Here is a 15,090-nt window from a genome sequence, read left to right on the forward strand (position 1 = left end):
ATAGAGAGAGAGGACATGGAAATATCACAGTCAACTTTCAGTGTCTCTTTCTCTCATAGATGTTAACTTCTTTGCATGAGCCAGACTTTGGTGAATTGACCCATAGATACAGTCGGTCTGTGTGGGAATGCCCACAAAATCATATATGGCTGGCGTGCGCGTGGGGTAAAAAAAACATATCTCAATGGGGTGACGGTGCTGCAGCTCTACACTACAGGATTGTGGATTCTAGAGCAGGTACATAGTAGGGATGGGCATCGAATTTCAAATTTTCGAATAATCGTTGTTATTATCAAGGTCGACTTTTATTATTGAAATTCGAAATTCGGGGGGGGGGGGGGGGGGGGGGAATTGAGTGAAATGTTGCATTGTCTCCCCTGATTCTAAGTATAGTCAAATCGCTTGGTTTGAGCAAGTAAAACAATTTTTATAAGCATTTTAAGCAAGGTTTATGGAAAAATGAATGGCGGATGAAATCCCATGAAGAGGGAGAGGGGGTGACTTTGGCACCCCTTTGGCACTCAGACCTGAGCCTACTAAATATTTAATGAACCACTCATGATTGTCAAAACTGTTTTTTATTTTCGAAAATGTCAATGTCATGTAACATGTTCTTTACTTCAGTGGTGCAATGCTTGTTTGAGCTAAAAATCCACAGCAGAAGCTTTTTATATTAATTAATAAAGCCGTAGACTTAGAATCAGGGGAGACAATGCAACATTTCACTCACAAAAAAAAAAAAAAAATTAAATTTTTAATTTTTTTTACATTTTTATTTTTATTTTCGAATTTCGAATTAAATTCGAATTTGGCCAGCGAATTTCGAATAGTGTTTTTGCTAGAAATGCCCATCCCTAGTACATAGACGTCTGTTCAGATGTGTGTTTACCGCGGTGGTTGAATCCCTGATCGTGTCTGCCTGGGCTGGGCTAGCAGCTAAATGGTAACTCTGCTGAATGGGGAGAACGGTGGGATTTACCCCACCCTGACCACGCCCCCAGCCAGCTACACCCCCCCCCCCCCCCCCCCCCCCCCCCCCCCCGTCTATGACGAGACACAGACTGTCTCTATTGACTGAAACTTGTGTTTTTTTTATCAGTACTAGAAGCACACAACATGTGTCCACTTCAATCCTCTGTTCAGGTAACGGAAAGTAACACTGCAACGGGGAGGCTTAGTGATTCCTCCAGTACATGCACATTTGATGCATTTCTCTATTGAGTGGTGCTGTGTCCCTTGTACCAGTCCAGTCTTGTCAAGGCAGTTTGTCACTGCTCAGTGCTGACATCTACAGGCCAGCTCAGTTCATGAAACATCACCCTGCCATGAATTCATTCATTACTGCCTGGATTGACTCCGCTGTTGAGTTCTTAGTCATAGATGATTGTAGTTCCAGCCAAGAAAGTTCTTAGCCTTAGCATCAATCAAAGCACAACTTCCTGACATATCTTGCAGCTTAGATATGAAATACAAAGTTTGTAGTGTTTTTTTTTTCTCAGATAGAACGTTTAGTCAAGATTTGTCCAATTGTGTCATACTTTACATCTTCCTTCCTCATGTTTTTCAGTTCCTTCCACAAGATATTTATATTTTATGTTGCAGCTTTTTGCCAAGCCAGCAGGTCCCATTCATATGTGGTTTTGCTATCATTATTCTATTTTGATTTGTGAATAAACCTTGAACCTTGAACCTTGAAGAGCTCTTGGACTGTTTCTTAGAGTTGACATCTGGCCTTAGTTAGGCCTCGCTGAGTAATATCTCATCCTGGCAATATTCACTTTGTTTATATATTGAGCGAGCCTGGTTTGGCTGTCATTGTTTCTTGAGCCTGTTTTAATGATCGTCCTCATCAGGATTCATCGGCTTCACCACAGTCGAGACTTCAAATGAGTCTACGTGTTGTTGTTGTTGTTGTTGTTGTTTCTTTTTCTTTTTTAATTCATTAAACGTGTTTTTTCACAAACATAATCTTTATTATTCACCTCATCATTCTCTTTCTCATAGTCTCACCCTCACTTGGTTTCTGTTTCTCCTACCCCACAAACCTGTCTCTCTCCTTGTCTTACCTTGTCTTGTCGGCACGGTGGCTCAGTGGTTCGCGCTGTTGCCTCACAGCAAAAAGGTCCCAGGTTCGAACCCCGGTCCGTCCCTTGGTCCTTTCTGTGTGGAGTTTGCATGTTCTCCCAGTGTTCGTGTGGGTTTTCTCTGGGTGCTCGGGTTTCCTCCCACCATCAAAGACATGTATGTTAGGGTTCATGCTCTTGTCAGGGCTCCTGACCAAGGCACTGGCAAAAGAACTGGAGTTGGTCCCCGGGCGCTGCACTGCGGCTGCCCACTGCTCCTAGTTCTAGGAAGGCTCCTAGTAGAGGATGGGTCAAATGCAGAGGATAACTTAACTTAACTAACTTACTACATTACCTGTCTCTTTGGATGTCTCTCTCCCTACCCCCCTCTCTCTCTATCCCTCCTTCTCTCCCCCCTCTCTCTATCCCTTTCTCTCCGCCTCTCTCTCTATCCCTCTCCCTCTCTCTCTCTCTCCTCTCTCTCTATCCCTCCCCCCTCTCTCTATCCCTCTCTCCCTCCCTTTCTCTCTGCCTCTCTCTCTAACCTTCTCTCTCTCTCCTCTCTCTCTATCCCTCCCCCCCTCTCTCTCTCTCCTCTGGTACACATTTTAAGAGGACGGCAGTGAAAACCGCACACCAATGTCTCTGGGCTGGAAAAGCCTCAATGAAAAGTCCACAGGCTGAGATCAAATGCAAAAATCTCTCTTTTAATTGAAGAGATCAGTGAACAGAGTGCTCACTGTGCAAAATAATAATAAGTGGATTAAAAAGCAGTAAATGTTTCAGTCTACAGGAGCATCATCAGTGCTGCTGGTGACAATGTTTGGCAAGAAGATAAAGACAGACAAATCAAAAGCAAGGGGATCAGTCAGCTGATATACATTTTAAGAAATCAAAATGTATAGAAATACTTCTCTAGTTCAGCCATTCCCAACCTGTGGGCCACAAAGATTTTGCAAGTGTGCCACCATATAATTTGAAAACATTACAATCTTTCTTCATGGCGGGGGGGGGGGGGGGGGGGGGGTATGTAATTATTATAATTATGTATGAGAATGCATTTCTCCATTGTTGACTGATACCGTTATTTAATTTGCAATTAATTATTTGTCAATTAGGACATTATTGTGGCGCTGATGGACAGCTCCCTTTATCGTTGAAATAAAAAGTGCTCTGAGAACACATTATTATTATTATATGAAAAGGTTGGGAGCCGCTGCTCTAATTGACGGCCATTTCTCTGGAGAAATGTGCACGATGGTTGTGATTCTGTTTGGAGAGGATGGCATGTACAAAATAGAAAACTATGAAGTCCCTTGTGTAATGACAGGTAGAAAAATAGAAAAGAAATAGAAACGTTTTTAAATTCATAGCAAATTCCCCATTCACCACCTCTTGACCCTCCCCCCTCCTCCTCCTCCTCTTGTGTGTTAATGATGTGGCCACTTCTGGGAGCCTTAACAAGCTTATATCAGACTATTAGGCCAGACAGACCAGGCCTCATCCATTATAGAGTCATCCAAGGTTTCCTAAAACCATTTTGGCATCAGGACATCTTCTCATTGACTTACAATGAAGCAACGATTATCCCATTTCTAAAATGCCTTTGGGAAAGCCATTCCCTTGTCTTTGCAGCCAAATGGCCAGTATGGACTTTATAGCCTGTTTTATCACCAAGGAAATAAGCAGAAGCCAGCACTCAGGCCCAAAACCAGTTAATCACACTGTTGAAATTGGAAGTTAAAGAGCATTTTATTGAAGAGGGGAAAAGAAGATATCAGCCTAATATGTTTTGCCTGGCTCGTTTGACTGGCTCCATAGAACCATCAGTGGAGTTACAGGAGAACACAACAGCCATTTTTGAATGGATGATAGATAGATAGATAGATAGATACAGTAGATAGATAGATATATAGATAGATAGATAGATAGATATATAGATAGATAGATAGATCATGCATACATACATACATACATACATACATACATACATACATACATACATACATACATACATACATACATACATACACGCACGCACGCACACAGACAGACAGATGGATAGATAGATAGATCACCATGTGATTCCCGAGCGCGGCGCACGCTGCCGCTCACCGCTCCCCCAGGGGATGGGTCAAATGCGGAGAACAAATTTCACACATTGTGTGACAATCAGTGGGACTTTACCTTTACTTTACCTTAGATAGATAGATAGATAGATAGATAGATAGATAGATAGATAGATAGATAGATAATGCATACATGCATACTGCAGAGCGGGTGGGGAGTGACGTGTGCACTTGGATGGGGAATCATCCTTATTTTGGGGGTCGGCAAAACTCTGATGGTTAAATAAGTTTGCTTGTCACAGAATAAATCACACTCGTTTGACTTAAGAGGGCATGTATATTGTATCCTTCACATTCGCTAACCAGTCTTTGAACTGAAATCTTTGAAGAAGTTGGGATCCGTGTCTGAGAGAAATAGCCTGGCTGGTTCGATGTTTATCCGTTCACCTGCGTCGCGTTAAAGCACTTTTTACAGACTGGCTTCGTTTGATGTGTCCGGGCTTGCCTTCGCTGTCAGCAACGTAAGCAAAATACTTCCACATTTCGCTTCGTGCATTTGCTTTCTCAACAAGCGTTGGGCGGCTTCTGCAGACTGGAGGACTGGCCAGAGAGCGAGCAGAGAGGGGAGGGGGGGAAATCGGCACGCCCACACATGAAGCAGACCTACCGCTCTTGTGACAACCTCCAAAGTGGTGAAATGTCCGCGATGACGGGGTCGCGCTTATACCGGAAAACTTTCACACCGAAAACTTTCACACATGAAGGCATTACACCGCTTTCTGGTCATTTCCCGGTATAAAGCGCATGTGTGAAAACGGCTTTATAGAGCTAGATAATGTTGATGCGTTGATGTTGTAACTGCTACAGGCCTTGTTTCTTATAGAGCTAGATAAGGCGTTGATGTTGTAACTGCTACAGGCCTTGTTTCTTATAGAGCTAGATAAGGCGTTGATGTTGTAACTGCTACAGGCCTTGTTTCTTATAGAGCTAGATAAGGCGTTGATGTTGTAACTGCTACAGGCCTTGTTTCCTCTCTCTGGCTAATGCAGAGTGTCTGCAGTGACCCTGCTCCTCTCCTCACTGTGGCAGCTAATAGATTCATTTCTGCACAGTTAATCACTAGTTAGTAGACTAGTTACTGTAGGTAATCAGTTAATCAGACTAGTTACTGTAGGTAATCAATTAATCAGACTAGTTACTGTAGGCAATCAGTTAATCAGACTAGTTACTGTAGGTAATCATCAGTTAATCAGAGTCAGACTAGTTACTGTAGGTAATGAGTTAATCAGACTACGGTAGTTACTGTAGGTCATTAGTGTGTTAATGCCAGTTAATCAGACTAGTTACTGTAGGTCATTGGTGTGTTAATGCCCGTTGTGCGACATGGCGTTTAGAGGCAGCTTGACTGTGCCTCCTTGTTGACATGATGGAGCCGTACAGCCGAAGGAGCCGTATACATTTATATTTCATCTGCTAACTCTCATCATTAATGCATGAGGAGAATGGGAGAACCCCACCCACCACCCACCACCCCCACACCCACACCCACCCACCCGCCCGCCTCAGCCCGCTGGGAGAAGGAAAGTGGGGATTAGAGTGGGATTAAGTCTGGGGTGTGAATTAGAAGCCTTCACACCTCTCAACTCTCTCTCTCTATCTCTCTCTATCTCTCTCTCTCCCTCTCTCTATCTCTCTCTCTCCCTCTCTCTTTCTCTTTCTCTCTCTCTCTCTCTCTCTCTCTCTCTCTCTCTCTCATACCACATTCATATCAACGACCAGGGTGGACCAGGGTTGCTTAACCCTTGTTCAACCGTTTCTTTTGTCAATTTTATTTAATTTTATGCTGCATGCAGAAATGACAAACGGCACCAGTTTAGTACTCGAGTTTTCAACTGTGGAGAAGCTTGAATGCCAAGGCTGGTGCAGGACGGCACATTGTGTGTGTGTGTGTGTGTGTGTGTGTGTGTGTGTGTGTGTGTGTGTGTGTGCGTGCGTGTGTATGTGTGTGTGCGTGCGTGATTGCATGTGCCCTCGCACGTGTGTGTGTGTGTCTGTGTCTGTGTGTGTGTTAAGTGCTGTTGGGGTCGTACACTACAGCAGAGGGGGCAGCACCCCCAGACATGACATCTTTAATATTGCATGTTGGCTCCATGCTGCCCCAGCTAGCTTCCAGGCTTCAGTTTGGCTCAGTGTGGCTACGCGTGTACAGCTGCTGGTGGTGTGTGTGTGTGTGTGTGTGTGTGTGTGTGTGTGTGTGTGTGTTTGGACGGTCAGTGCTGTCAGATTCAGATGTGGCAATGGAAGAGGTGCGCTGTAAGTTTGCTGCCTGTCGTAGGAGGACATCCTCTCTCACCCTGATCCTGCCTCGACCCAAACTGGTAAGACCTGGAAAAGAGATGGTTGCCTTTGTCGAGCAAGCAGAGATGGTGCCGCGACTCGGACGTGTGTCCAGCTGAAAACTGGCTGCCTACATGACATGTACAGTAGCTGTAGGGGAAGTTCCCATTTTGTGTCTTTATACTGGATCAATCCTGGTCTTATACAATAGAACCAAATGAAGAAAGAAATCAGAGCTGGAGTCTTCTCCGGTTCCTCTTCCTTCCACAACGGCTGCATCTATCTTTGTGTGGTGTATCAGACTTTTCTGTCGTATCTGTGGACCCTGTTAAACACCGGTCTACATCCACTAGGCAGGCGTTGTGCAGCAGCCATTAAGAAGCTCTTACAGGAGATGTTAGTGTCTGATAGTGGAGAAGAGACACCGTGCTGTGGTGAGGAGGAAGGCAGCATGCTGGAGGTTCACCCACCGTGGAGAAAGGCCATCCTCTCAGTCTGCTGCTGGCCTCGTCCAGCTCTGTGCTGATAAGATGTGGGAGGAGATGATGGGTATACGCAGAACAGAACTAGCAGCTGGACTTGTACTTTAGTCCACCTGCCTTGAAGCTGCCTCACATAACATGTTATGGACTGACTGGTCAGACATGGGATTAGGAGTTTAGCTTCTGATTGAATCTTTCACTGTTGCATCTTCATTCTACAGAAGCAGCACTGGATGAGAAGATCATTTGTGTCTATTGCTGTTATGCGTTTCATTGAGACTTACGTGGGGTTGAAGCGTTCCCTTTTATGTGCTGTGCAACTGTTTGTGCTGAGCTGTGCTGGAGGCTCAATGTAAATGTGCGGCAGGTGGTATTATGGACTTCCCTATTGGGAATTCATACTATGTCTATCAACCAATCAATCAATCAATGGGGAATTGGACAATTACAGGTAATGAAGCCTACGGAATAGACTAGAGCTAGACACAAAGACTTCAGGTGGACCTATAGCGTGGGATCATGCACAATTAATAATGTATAATCACCATTTTAGTTTCCACAATGCTAACTGTAGAATATTGGCATATGGGCGATATTTAAACGGCTACTGTAGCAGGTAATAGTCGATGTGAATATATATTATGCAAAAAGTGCAACAGAATACTTTTCCTCCTCAGATCATCTGGACTAATATTACTATTGATGATCATGATAACAATATCTGTAAAAAAGGAAAATCCACAGTATCATTTTGTGCTATAATCCTGCTGCCCCAGTTAAAGCTTTAATGGAGTAATCAGGGAGTTTTCTGGAACTCCCTGCCCCCCAGCATCCGGAACTCTGACACCCTCTCCTCTTTTAAAAACCAAGTTAAATCCCATCTCTTCAAGCAAGCCTATAACATCTGATCATCCACCTCCCCTATCCCTCCCACCCTGTAGCTCCCTAGGATGTCCTGTCCCGTCTGCCCCGTTCCGTCCTGCCCTCCCCCTGCCCTTTCTTAACCTCCACATGTGTCTGTCCAACACCTGTCCTTAGTTATGTTACACGTTTAGCTGTTAATTGTAAAGCGTCTTTGAGTATTAAGAAAAGCGCTATATAAGACCGATTATTATTATTATTATTAATGCCAAAACAGGAGATGTTTTAGAAGTCTCTGCTCGTCTTTATCAATAATACTCAAATTTTGCCTTGTGCCAAATTGTTTTCTTGTCCTTAGGAGAATAAATTGAGAGCCATACAGAGATTTGTTTGAGGAATAGTTGCTGATTGTTGTTGTCTTTGTTTATTTCGTGATAAAAAAAAACTAGAATTGTGGTCATTCTTTGTGGGTGCTGTGTGTGTGTGTGTGTGTGTGTGTGTGTGTGTGTGTTTGGGGGGGGGGGTGTTTTGGTGTGTGTATATACAGATCCTTTCCAAAAAAATTTAATATCATGGAAATAACATGGATAATCGTGGGCTTCAGCGGATTGTCAAGCAAAGACGATTCAAAAATGTGGCGTAGATTTAGAGGGAGTGGACTGAGGCTGAAGTCAGTCATAACTGAGAAGTAACTGCTGATTTTCTTCACACTATTCTAATTTCTTGAAATACTGTTTTGGGGGTTTTCTGGATCTGTAGGCCAAAATTATGAAAAATGAAACAAAGGCTAGAAATATTTCACTGTGTAATGAATCTATAATCTATGAAAGTTTCACTTTTTGAAAGGAATTATGGAAAAAGACTAACTTTCCATGATATTAAAAAAAAAATTACCTTTATTTTACCAGGTAGTCACTTGAGAGATCAATGATCTCTTTTTATATATCATAGTATGTCATCACATACAGCAACATTCTCCCATCGTATTCTTTAAAATGTCTGTAATTTGAGATTGAAAAGCAGATATAGCAATGAAAGCCTCAGCCTGCCATTTCCCAGTTTTCTTTAAGTCCATTCCAGGCAGAGGGAGCAGAGAACATGAAGGCTCTTTTCTGAAACTCAGTGTGAGTTCTGGGTACAGAGGCATATAAATAGTCCTGTGATGGTAAACTGTAAGATGGCTTTGATAGAACCGACAGGGCAGTCTGCATAAGAAAGCCTCTGCCAAGATTTACTGTCACATCATTTTGTTAAGGTCACTCCGGCAATATAAAACTGCCCTTTACCCCCAACTATGAGAAATGAGATGAACCCGCGGCCCTGGTACATCATTCACACAGGTGTCTCCTCCAGCACCATTCTCTTCTTCTTAATGCTCTGCTTGTATCAAATGGCAGACAGTACCAAAGCATCTCTGGCTTTTAGCTCATTGAAACGGCTTTGTGTGGGTGTATGTTTACTTCTGTTGAACTCATACCTCTTCGCTCTCTCTCTCTCTCTCTCTCCTCTACTTCCTGTCTTTCTGCACAGCTTCCCGCCGACCTCAATAAGATGCACCTGACAGACCACGCCCACCAGGTGATGCACATGCCTCCCAGCCAATCGGGATGCAGCATCGCCAGCGACTCGGGGAGCAGCAGCCTGTCGGATATTTACCAGGTGGGTGCTTCAACTCCTGTTAACAGCATTGCGCCTTTTTTTAATGTTTCTTTGTGTTGGCATGTCCACTGACAAGCACGTAGCCCTCTGGCTGTTTGAGCATCTCCTTACTGGAACGTCATCATTCAGTATCTGTAAAGTGTATAGAATCCAGGTTATTCTGTGGATTTACTTCTATTGGATGGATTCGATGTGTCCTCTCTATAGAGAGGCAAAGTCAACGTCACTTCCTGCTTCAGCACTGTACCAGAGATTTTCATCCGCAATTTATTTTCCCGTAGACATTTCGTAAAATGTTTATAAAAAATATTTTACTTGGTCAAACCAAACGGTTCAGCTATATTTAGAATCGGGAGAGACCATAGAACATTTCACTCAGACCAAAACTTCAAAAAAACAACATCGAGAACATATTTTCTTTAAATCTGCGTTTTTTTTTAGTTTTGGTCCGAGTGAAATGTTCTATGGTCTCCTGTTTCTAAATATATCTGAACTGTTTGGTTTGACCAAGTAAAACTATTTTTATAAGCATTTTACGAAATTTTCTATGGGGAAATAAATGATGGATGAAAATCTCTGGTACAGTGCTGAAGCAGGAAGTGACGTTCACTTTGGCTCTCTATTAACTCATTGAATGCCAGCCACTTTTGGAGAACGGACGCTCCCAGTGCCAGAGTTTCAGAGCGTTTTCAGTGATTTCTCGAGGCCCACAGAATATTGTGTGATATTACTATGTAAACACCGAACACGCACAAAGAACGATGAGACTCTCTTCTATCATCTGCAAAAAAAGTTTATTGATACCATTTTCCGTTCTTTAGTTATGAGCCGGAGAGATAGGTTGTTTTGAGCAAAAAGACACGTTTCAATTTAGAATCTGAGATATTCAGCCTTTTGTGAAAGGAAGCATTTCAAGCACATCATTGACTCTGAAGCTAATATTTTCTGATGTAGTGACACCTCAAAAATAATTTCCTTCAATAAAAGAGTGAAAACAAAGGAATTTTGTTTGGCCAAATAATATTTTTTAGCTGCAACCAGCAGCGCTGGCCCCTGCGTGCGCAGACCCTACACCTTCTTGCTGGTCTTGATTTACTGCTGGTGGGCATCAGATAGCCTATTCTAGCTTGTTTGCCTGTCTCTGTGCATCGAGCCTGCTGCTGCCTGGGTCTGTGTTTACTGTCAATGGTTGTATGCTGTAGTGCCCTGCGTGCCCACCCCCCTCCTCCTCCTCCTCCGTGGGAGTGTCTCTGGGGCTCTGCTGCGAGTGCGTTTGCTCTGCACTGAAAAGTGCGCTGCACCCCGCTTTTTCACAGCCTGTCGCCAGCTCCCAGCTGAGAATAATGTAACTTTTCAGAAAGACGCTGGTGTCGGCAACTAAATCATATGGAGGGGCTATCGCAGCGGACACGGAGGGGCTCAATTGTGGCAGCAGATGACTGCTGTTCACAGGCACAGCTAACGTTATGCTTCATGCATATCGATGCGATTTCCGTTTCCCCATTACTTCTTCTCTCTTTTTTCCTCGCCTTTCTCTAATCTGGAGAGCACTGTCGCCACCTAATGGGTCCCTAAAATAGCTTTTACACATTCAACAGCCACCATACTTTCACAGGAGATGGATCTGGCTTTTATCCACGTCCCACCGTCAAAAAACGCATTTGACGTCGATCGACGTCCTTGGCACTCTACGTCACTATTTACTTTGACGTCGATCGACGTCCTTGGCACTCAATGAGTTAATTATAAAAAAATATTTTTTTATTTTTTTATTTTTTCACTGGTGTAGAAAGAACTTCCAATACACAAATGAGTTTGAGGTCACTCGCAGCTGAGTCACCTCTTCTGTCATCTCTTGTGGTATAAATGAGTTTCTGCGCGGTTCCACTTGATTTGATCCTGGTAAAACCATCCTGATTACATGAACTCACATTCTGTTTCACTTCCACCCGCCCCCCAGCAATGAAATTACAATGTAACTGGGGCCAATCAGGGACCTGCGCCGTAGTTGGCAACGTAACCGGCCAATCAGGGAAGCCGCAGGAAAAACAGTAATGGCGTCTCCCAAAACAACGAACGGTAGCCTTAACGTGAGTCGAGCGCAAACAGACATAAGTGCCGTTTTTGCATAAATAGACTCATTCACAACAATTAAACAAGAACAAGAGTATGCACCAGCGGTGTTTCTCGGCAGAAAAGGCATTATCGGCGTTCTTCCGAGTGGATTTGGATTGGATTTGGCGACGCTGATTGGCTGAAGCAGTTGTCTGTCAAGGCATGTACTCCCACCCGCTGAAATGGCTGTGAGCGACAGGAACTCGAGACTGATACTGTACTGTATGTAGAGTGAAACAGGATGTGAGGTCATGTTCACAAGATGGTTCTTACCAGGCTAACTTGTTTTTACTCCCAATTAGTAAATGAATGATTTGGATGAATCAACAATGAAGGTTTTCTCTGCCCCTAAGAAAAGCCCGTCCTCTGGAATGAAACTCCACTGTCTGCTGTAGCAAGGACATCCGCTCTAGTTGGCTCTCTGTCTATCTGCCTGTCTGATCTACTTGTCCTCTTTCTAATCCATGGTAGCTTGCTAATTATAGCACATCATTTGTGCATCTTGGTGATCAGACGGCTCTCTTCATCCTGCAGCGGTGGAAAGGTCACACACATACATTAATGTAGCCTACTTTTTGTTAAACATGACCAACACACTACAGCAGTAAAAAGGTGTGAGGAAGTGGGCCATACCAAAACGACGCCCTTGGTACCTGGAGAATGTTGTTATGTCGTGGACACTGTCATATTTTGTCGTGCACTGTGATTGGCTAGAGAGAGACTTCCGTCAGTGTAGAGGTGTCTGACAGCCAGCCTGCCTGGGCCAGCAGCTTGGACAGGGCTCGGTGTGGGCAGAGTGGAGGTCTGGAGAGCGGAGTGGTTCTCAGAACCGAGGCGGGGAGTTACAGATACGAGGGCCCGTGCTTATGTTGCTTATGTTTTGCCTTTTGCGAGTGATTTGAACTTGGAGGAAAGGCAACATATTAGGAAACAAAGCGTTCCTTCTCTGAGAGGAGCCGAGCAGGGGAGAGCCGCGGTTGCTGGAACCTTTGGCCGAAGTATAAATGAGAAACGCTGTGTGCGTCTCTTTTCTTTCTGTGGAGCGACACATATGAAAAATGTTGAGCACCCTAACCTACCATAAATCAACCTCTACACTCCTTGCTGATGGTTGCCTTTAATGTTGCCAATCTAGGAAGCTTATTATTATGCCGCTGCACACAATGCAAGTCAGCGTCAGCTTGATGTCTCAAATGTTAAATGTTACATGCAAATGGAGATGTGATATTGCCTGGCCAGCAGGTCTTTATAGTTTGCTCTCTCCTCTTGTACGATATGAGCTTCCCCTTTATGTGACATTTCTTATCAGTCAATAAGGAGGTGTGCCTTGGATGAATGTGGCATGTGAGAATCAATAAGCCATGAGAGGTAGATGACAGGTTGTCATCTCATCATCTCAGCCCTTCCTTTCCTACCTTTTTACACAGGAAGCCATGCAAGTCCTCCTCCTACCCTTCACCTTTCAACCTCGCCCATTCTTAACAGGATACTGCCATCATTTACTTAGGCTGTCATTTTTCTCCACAACCTACTTGGCATAGTGTGTGTGTGTGTGTGTGTGTGTGTGTGTGTGTGTGTGTGTGTGTGTGTGTGTGTGTGTGTGTGCGTGTGTGTGTGTGTGTGTGTGCGTGCGTGCGTGTGTGTGTTGGCACCAGCTTTTTAGCATTGTTAGCATTCATCGTTGACACCAATGTGTTCTGCTAGCCACAAAATAATGAGTTAGTTACAAGCTAATGACCTGGTATGACCAATGTGTTCTGCTAGCCACAAGCTAATGGGGTGGATTTGTTTCAGTGAGGAATGTTAACAATGCTAACATGCTGCTTTTCGGTACAAACCGACCGTTGCTTCCACACACAAATCGCTGGCTGGTGAGAAAGAAAAGAGTTTCTGTATAGAAACTTTTCTTTTTTTTCACTAGCCACCAAGTTTATGTAAAGACACTTTTTTCTTCTTCACCAGCCACCAATTTTGGCATCCATCATCCACTTTTGCCCGTATTTGACAAAGTCACCTGCGCCGGATAAGTCTGTCAATAGCAAACGGACTAAAATGATATTATTTTAATCTTAGTTTAACCTCTTTATCTCATCCACAACCTCTCCTCCCCTCTCGGCTCAGATTGATGTAAGCCAGGTCGGCCCCGGTCTGGTATTTATCACACAGGCCTGATCCTGTCATCCTGGGGTTAGATATTTACCACACAGGCCTGATCCTGTCATCCTGGGGTTAGATATTTATCACACAGGCCTGGTCCTGTCATCCTGGGGTTAGATATTTACCACACAGGCCTGATCCTGTCATCCTGGGGTTAGATATTTATCACACAGGCCTGATCCTGTCATCCTGGGGTTAGATATTTACCACACAGGCCTGATCCTGTCATCCTGGGGTTAGATATTTACCACACAGGCCTGATCCTGTCATCCTGGGGTTAGATATTTATCACACAGGCCTGGTCCTGTCATCCTGGGGTTAGATATTTATCACACAGGCCTGGTCCCATTATCCTAACATCAGTTTAACTACTGGCCCTGCTCTCTGTTTGTTTACAGATGTCTTCAAGAGCTCACACCCCCCCCCCCCCTTACCCACAGTCATGTTACTCTCTCTCTATCTTCCTCCATCCCTCTCTTCCTACCTCGCCCCTTCCCTCCAGTGCTGAAACCATTAACCGATGAATCGATTGGTTGATCAAGTTTGATTGATTATAATTTTTTATACTCGATTAATCATTTTAGTAATTCGTCATTTCTCAAGTAAGTATACCAAACATTTACATGGTTACAGCTTCACAAGTGCTAAGAGCTGCTACTTTTCTCTGTTGCATATCATTATAAGATGAGTAGTATGGCGTCTTTGGCTGCCGGTCAGACAAGTAAGACATTTTAAGAATCATTTGGGACTCTGGGAACTTGTGGTGGGCATTTGCCATTATTTTTATACATTTTATAGACTGATTAATCAAAGAATATATTGATGGATTAATCAATCATGAAAATAATTAGTTGCAGCCCTAGTTCCCTCATTCCTCATTTTCCTACCTTTTGTTCTTCCTCCCATTCTCTGCACGTCTTCCCTTCCTTATCAACCCCTCTTCTCCTCCTGTATCTCCTCCACCTCCTCTTCTCTTCTTCTCTCCTTCCATATTCTCTCTGTGTCTGTCTCTGCTACTCGTGTGAGCTGTGGAGGTAGTCAGGATCTGATATCCCTCATCACCGGGACGTGTCCTGGCTCTAACCTGATCTAAGACCAGGAGGAGAGCACAGAGAGGGCACTTCCCTGGTACTAACCTGATCTAAGACCAGGAGGAGAGCACAGAGAGGGCACTTCCCTGGCACTAACCTGATCTAAGACCAGGAGGAGAGCACAGAGAGGGCACTTCCCTGGCTCTAACCTGATCTAAGACCAGGAGGAGAGCACAGAGAGGGCACTTCCCTGGTACTAACCTGATCTAAGACCAGGAGGAGAGCACAGAGAGGGCACTTCCCTGGTACTAACCTG

At 44.1% G+C, this 15,090-nt stretch overlaps 1 protein-coding gene across 1 annotated transcript in view; it reads left to right on the forward strand.

Moving 5' to 3' along the window:
• Positions 1-15,090, forward strand: part of rapgef6 (Rap guanine nucleotide exchange factor (GEF) 6) — a gene marked incomplete at its 5' end in the record, with an annotated part of 403,897 nt that overhangs the window by 232,137 nt on the left and 156,670 nt on the right. The window contains 1 exon segment of the mRNA XM_083643176.1: positions 9,343-9,471. Within this exon segment, the coding sequence (XP_083499302.1) occupies positions 9,343-9,471 (129 nt within the window).

This window comes from Poromitra crassiceps (genome assembly GCF_964638095.1).
Source record: "Poromitra crassiceps genome assembly, chromosome: 1".
Taxonomy (NCBI): Eukaryota; Metazoa; Chordata; class Actinopteri; order Beryciformes; family Melamphaidae; genus Poromitra; species Poromitra crassiceps.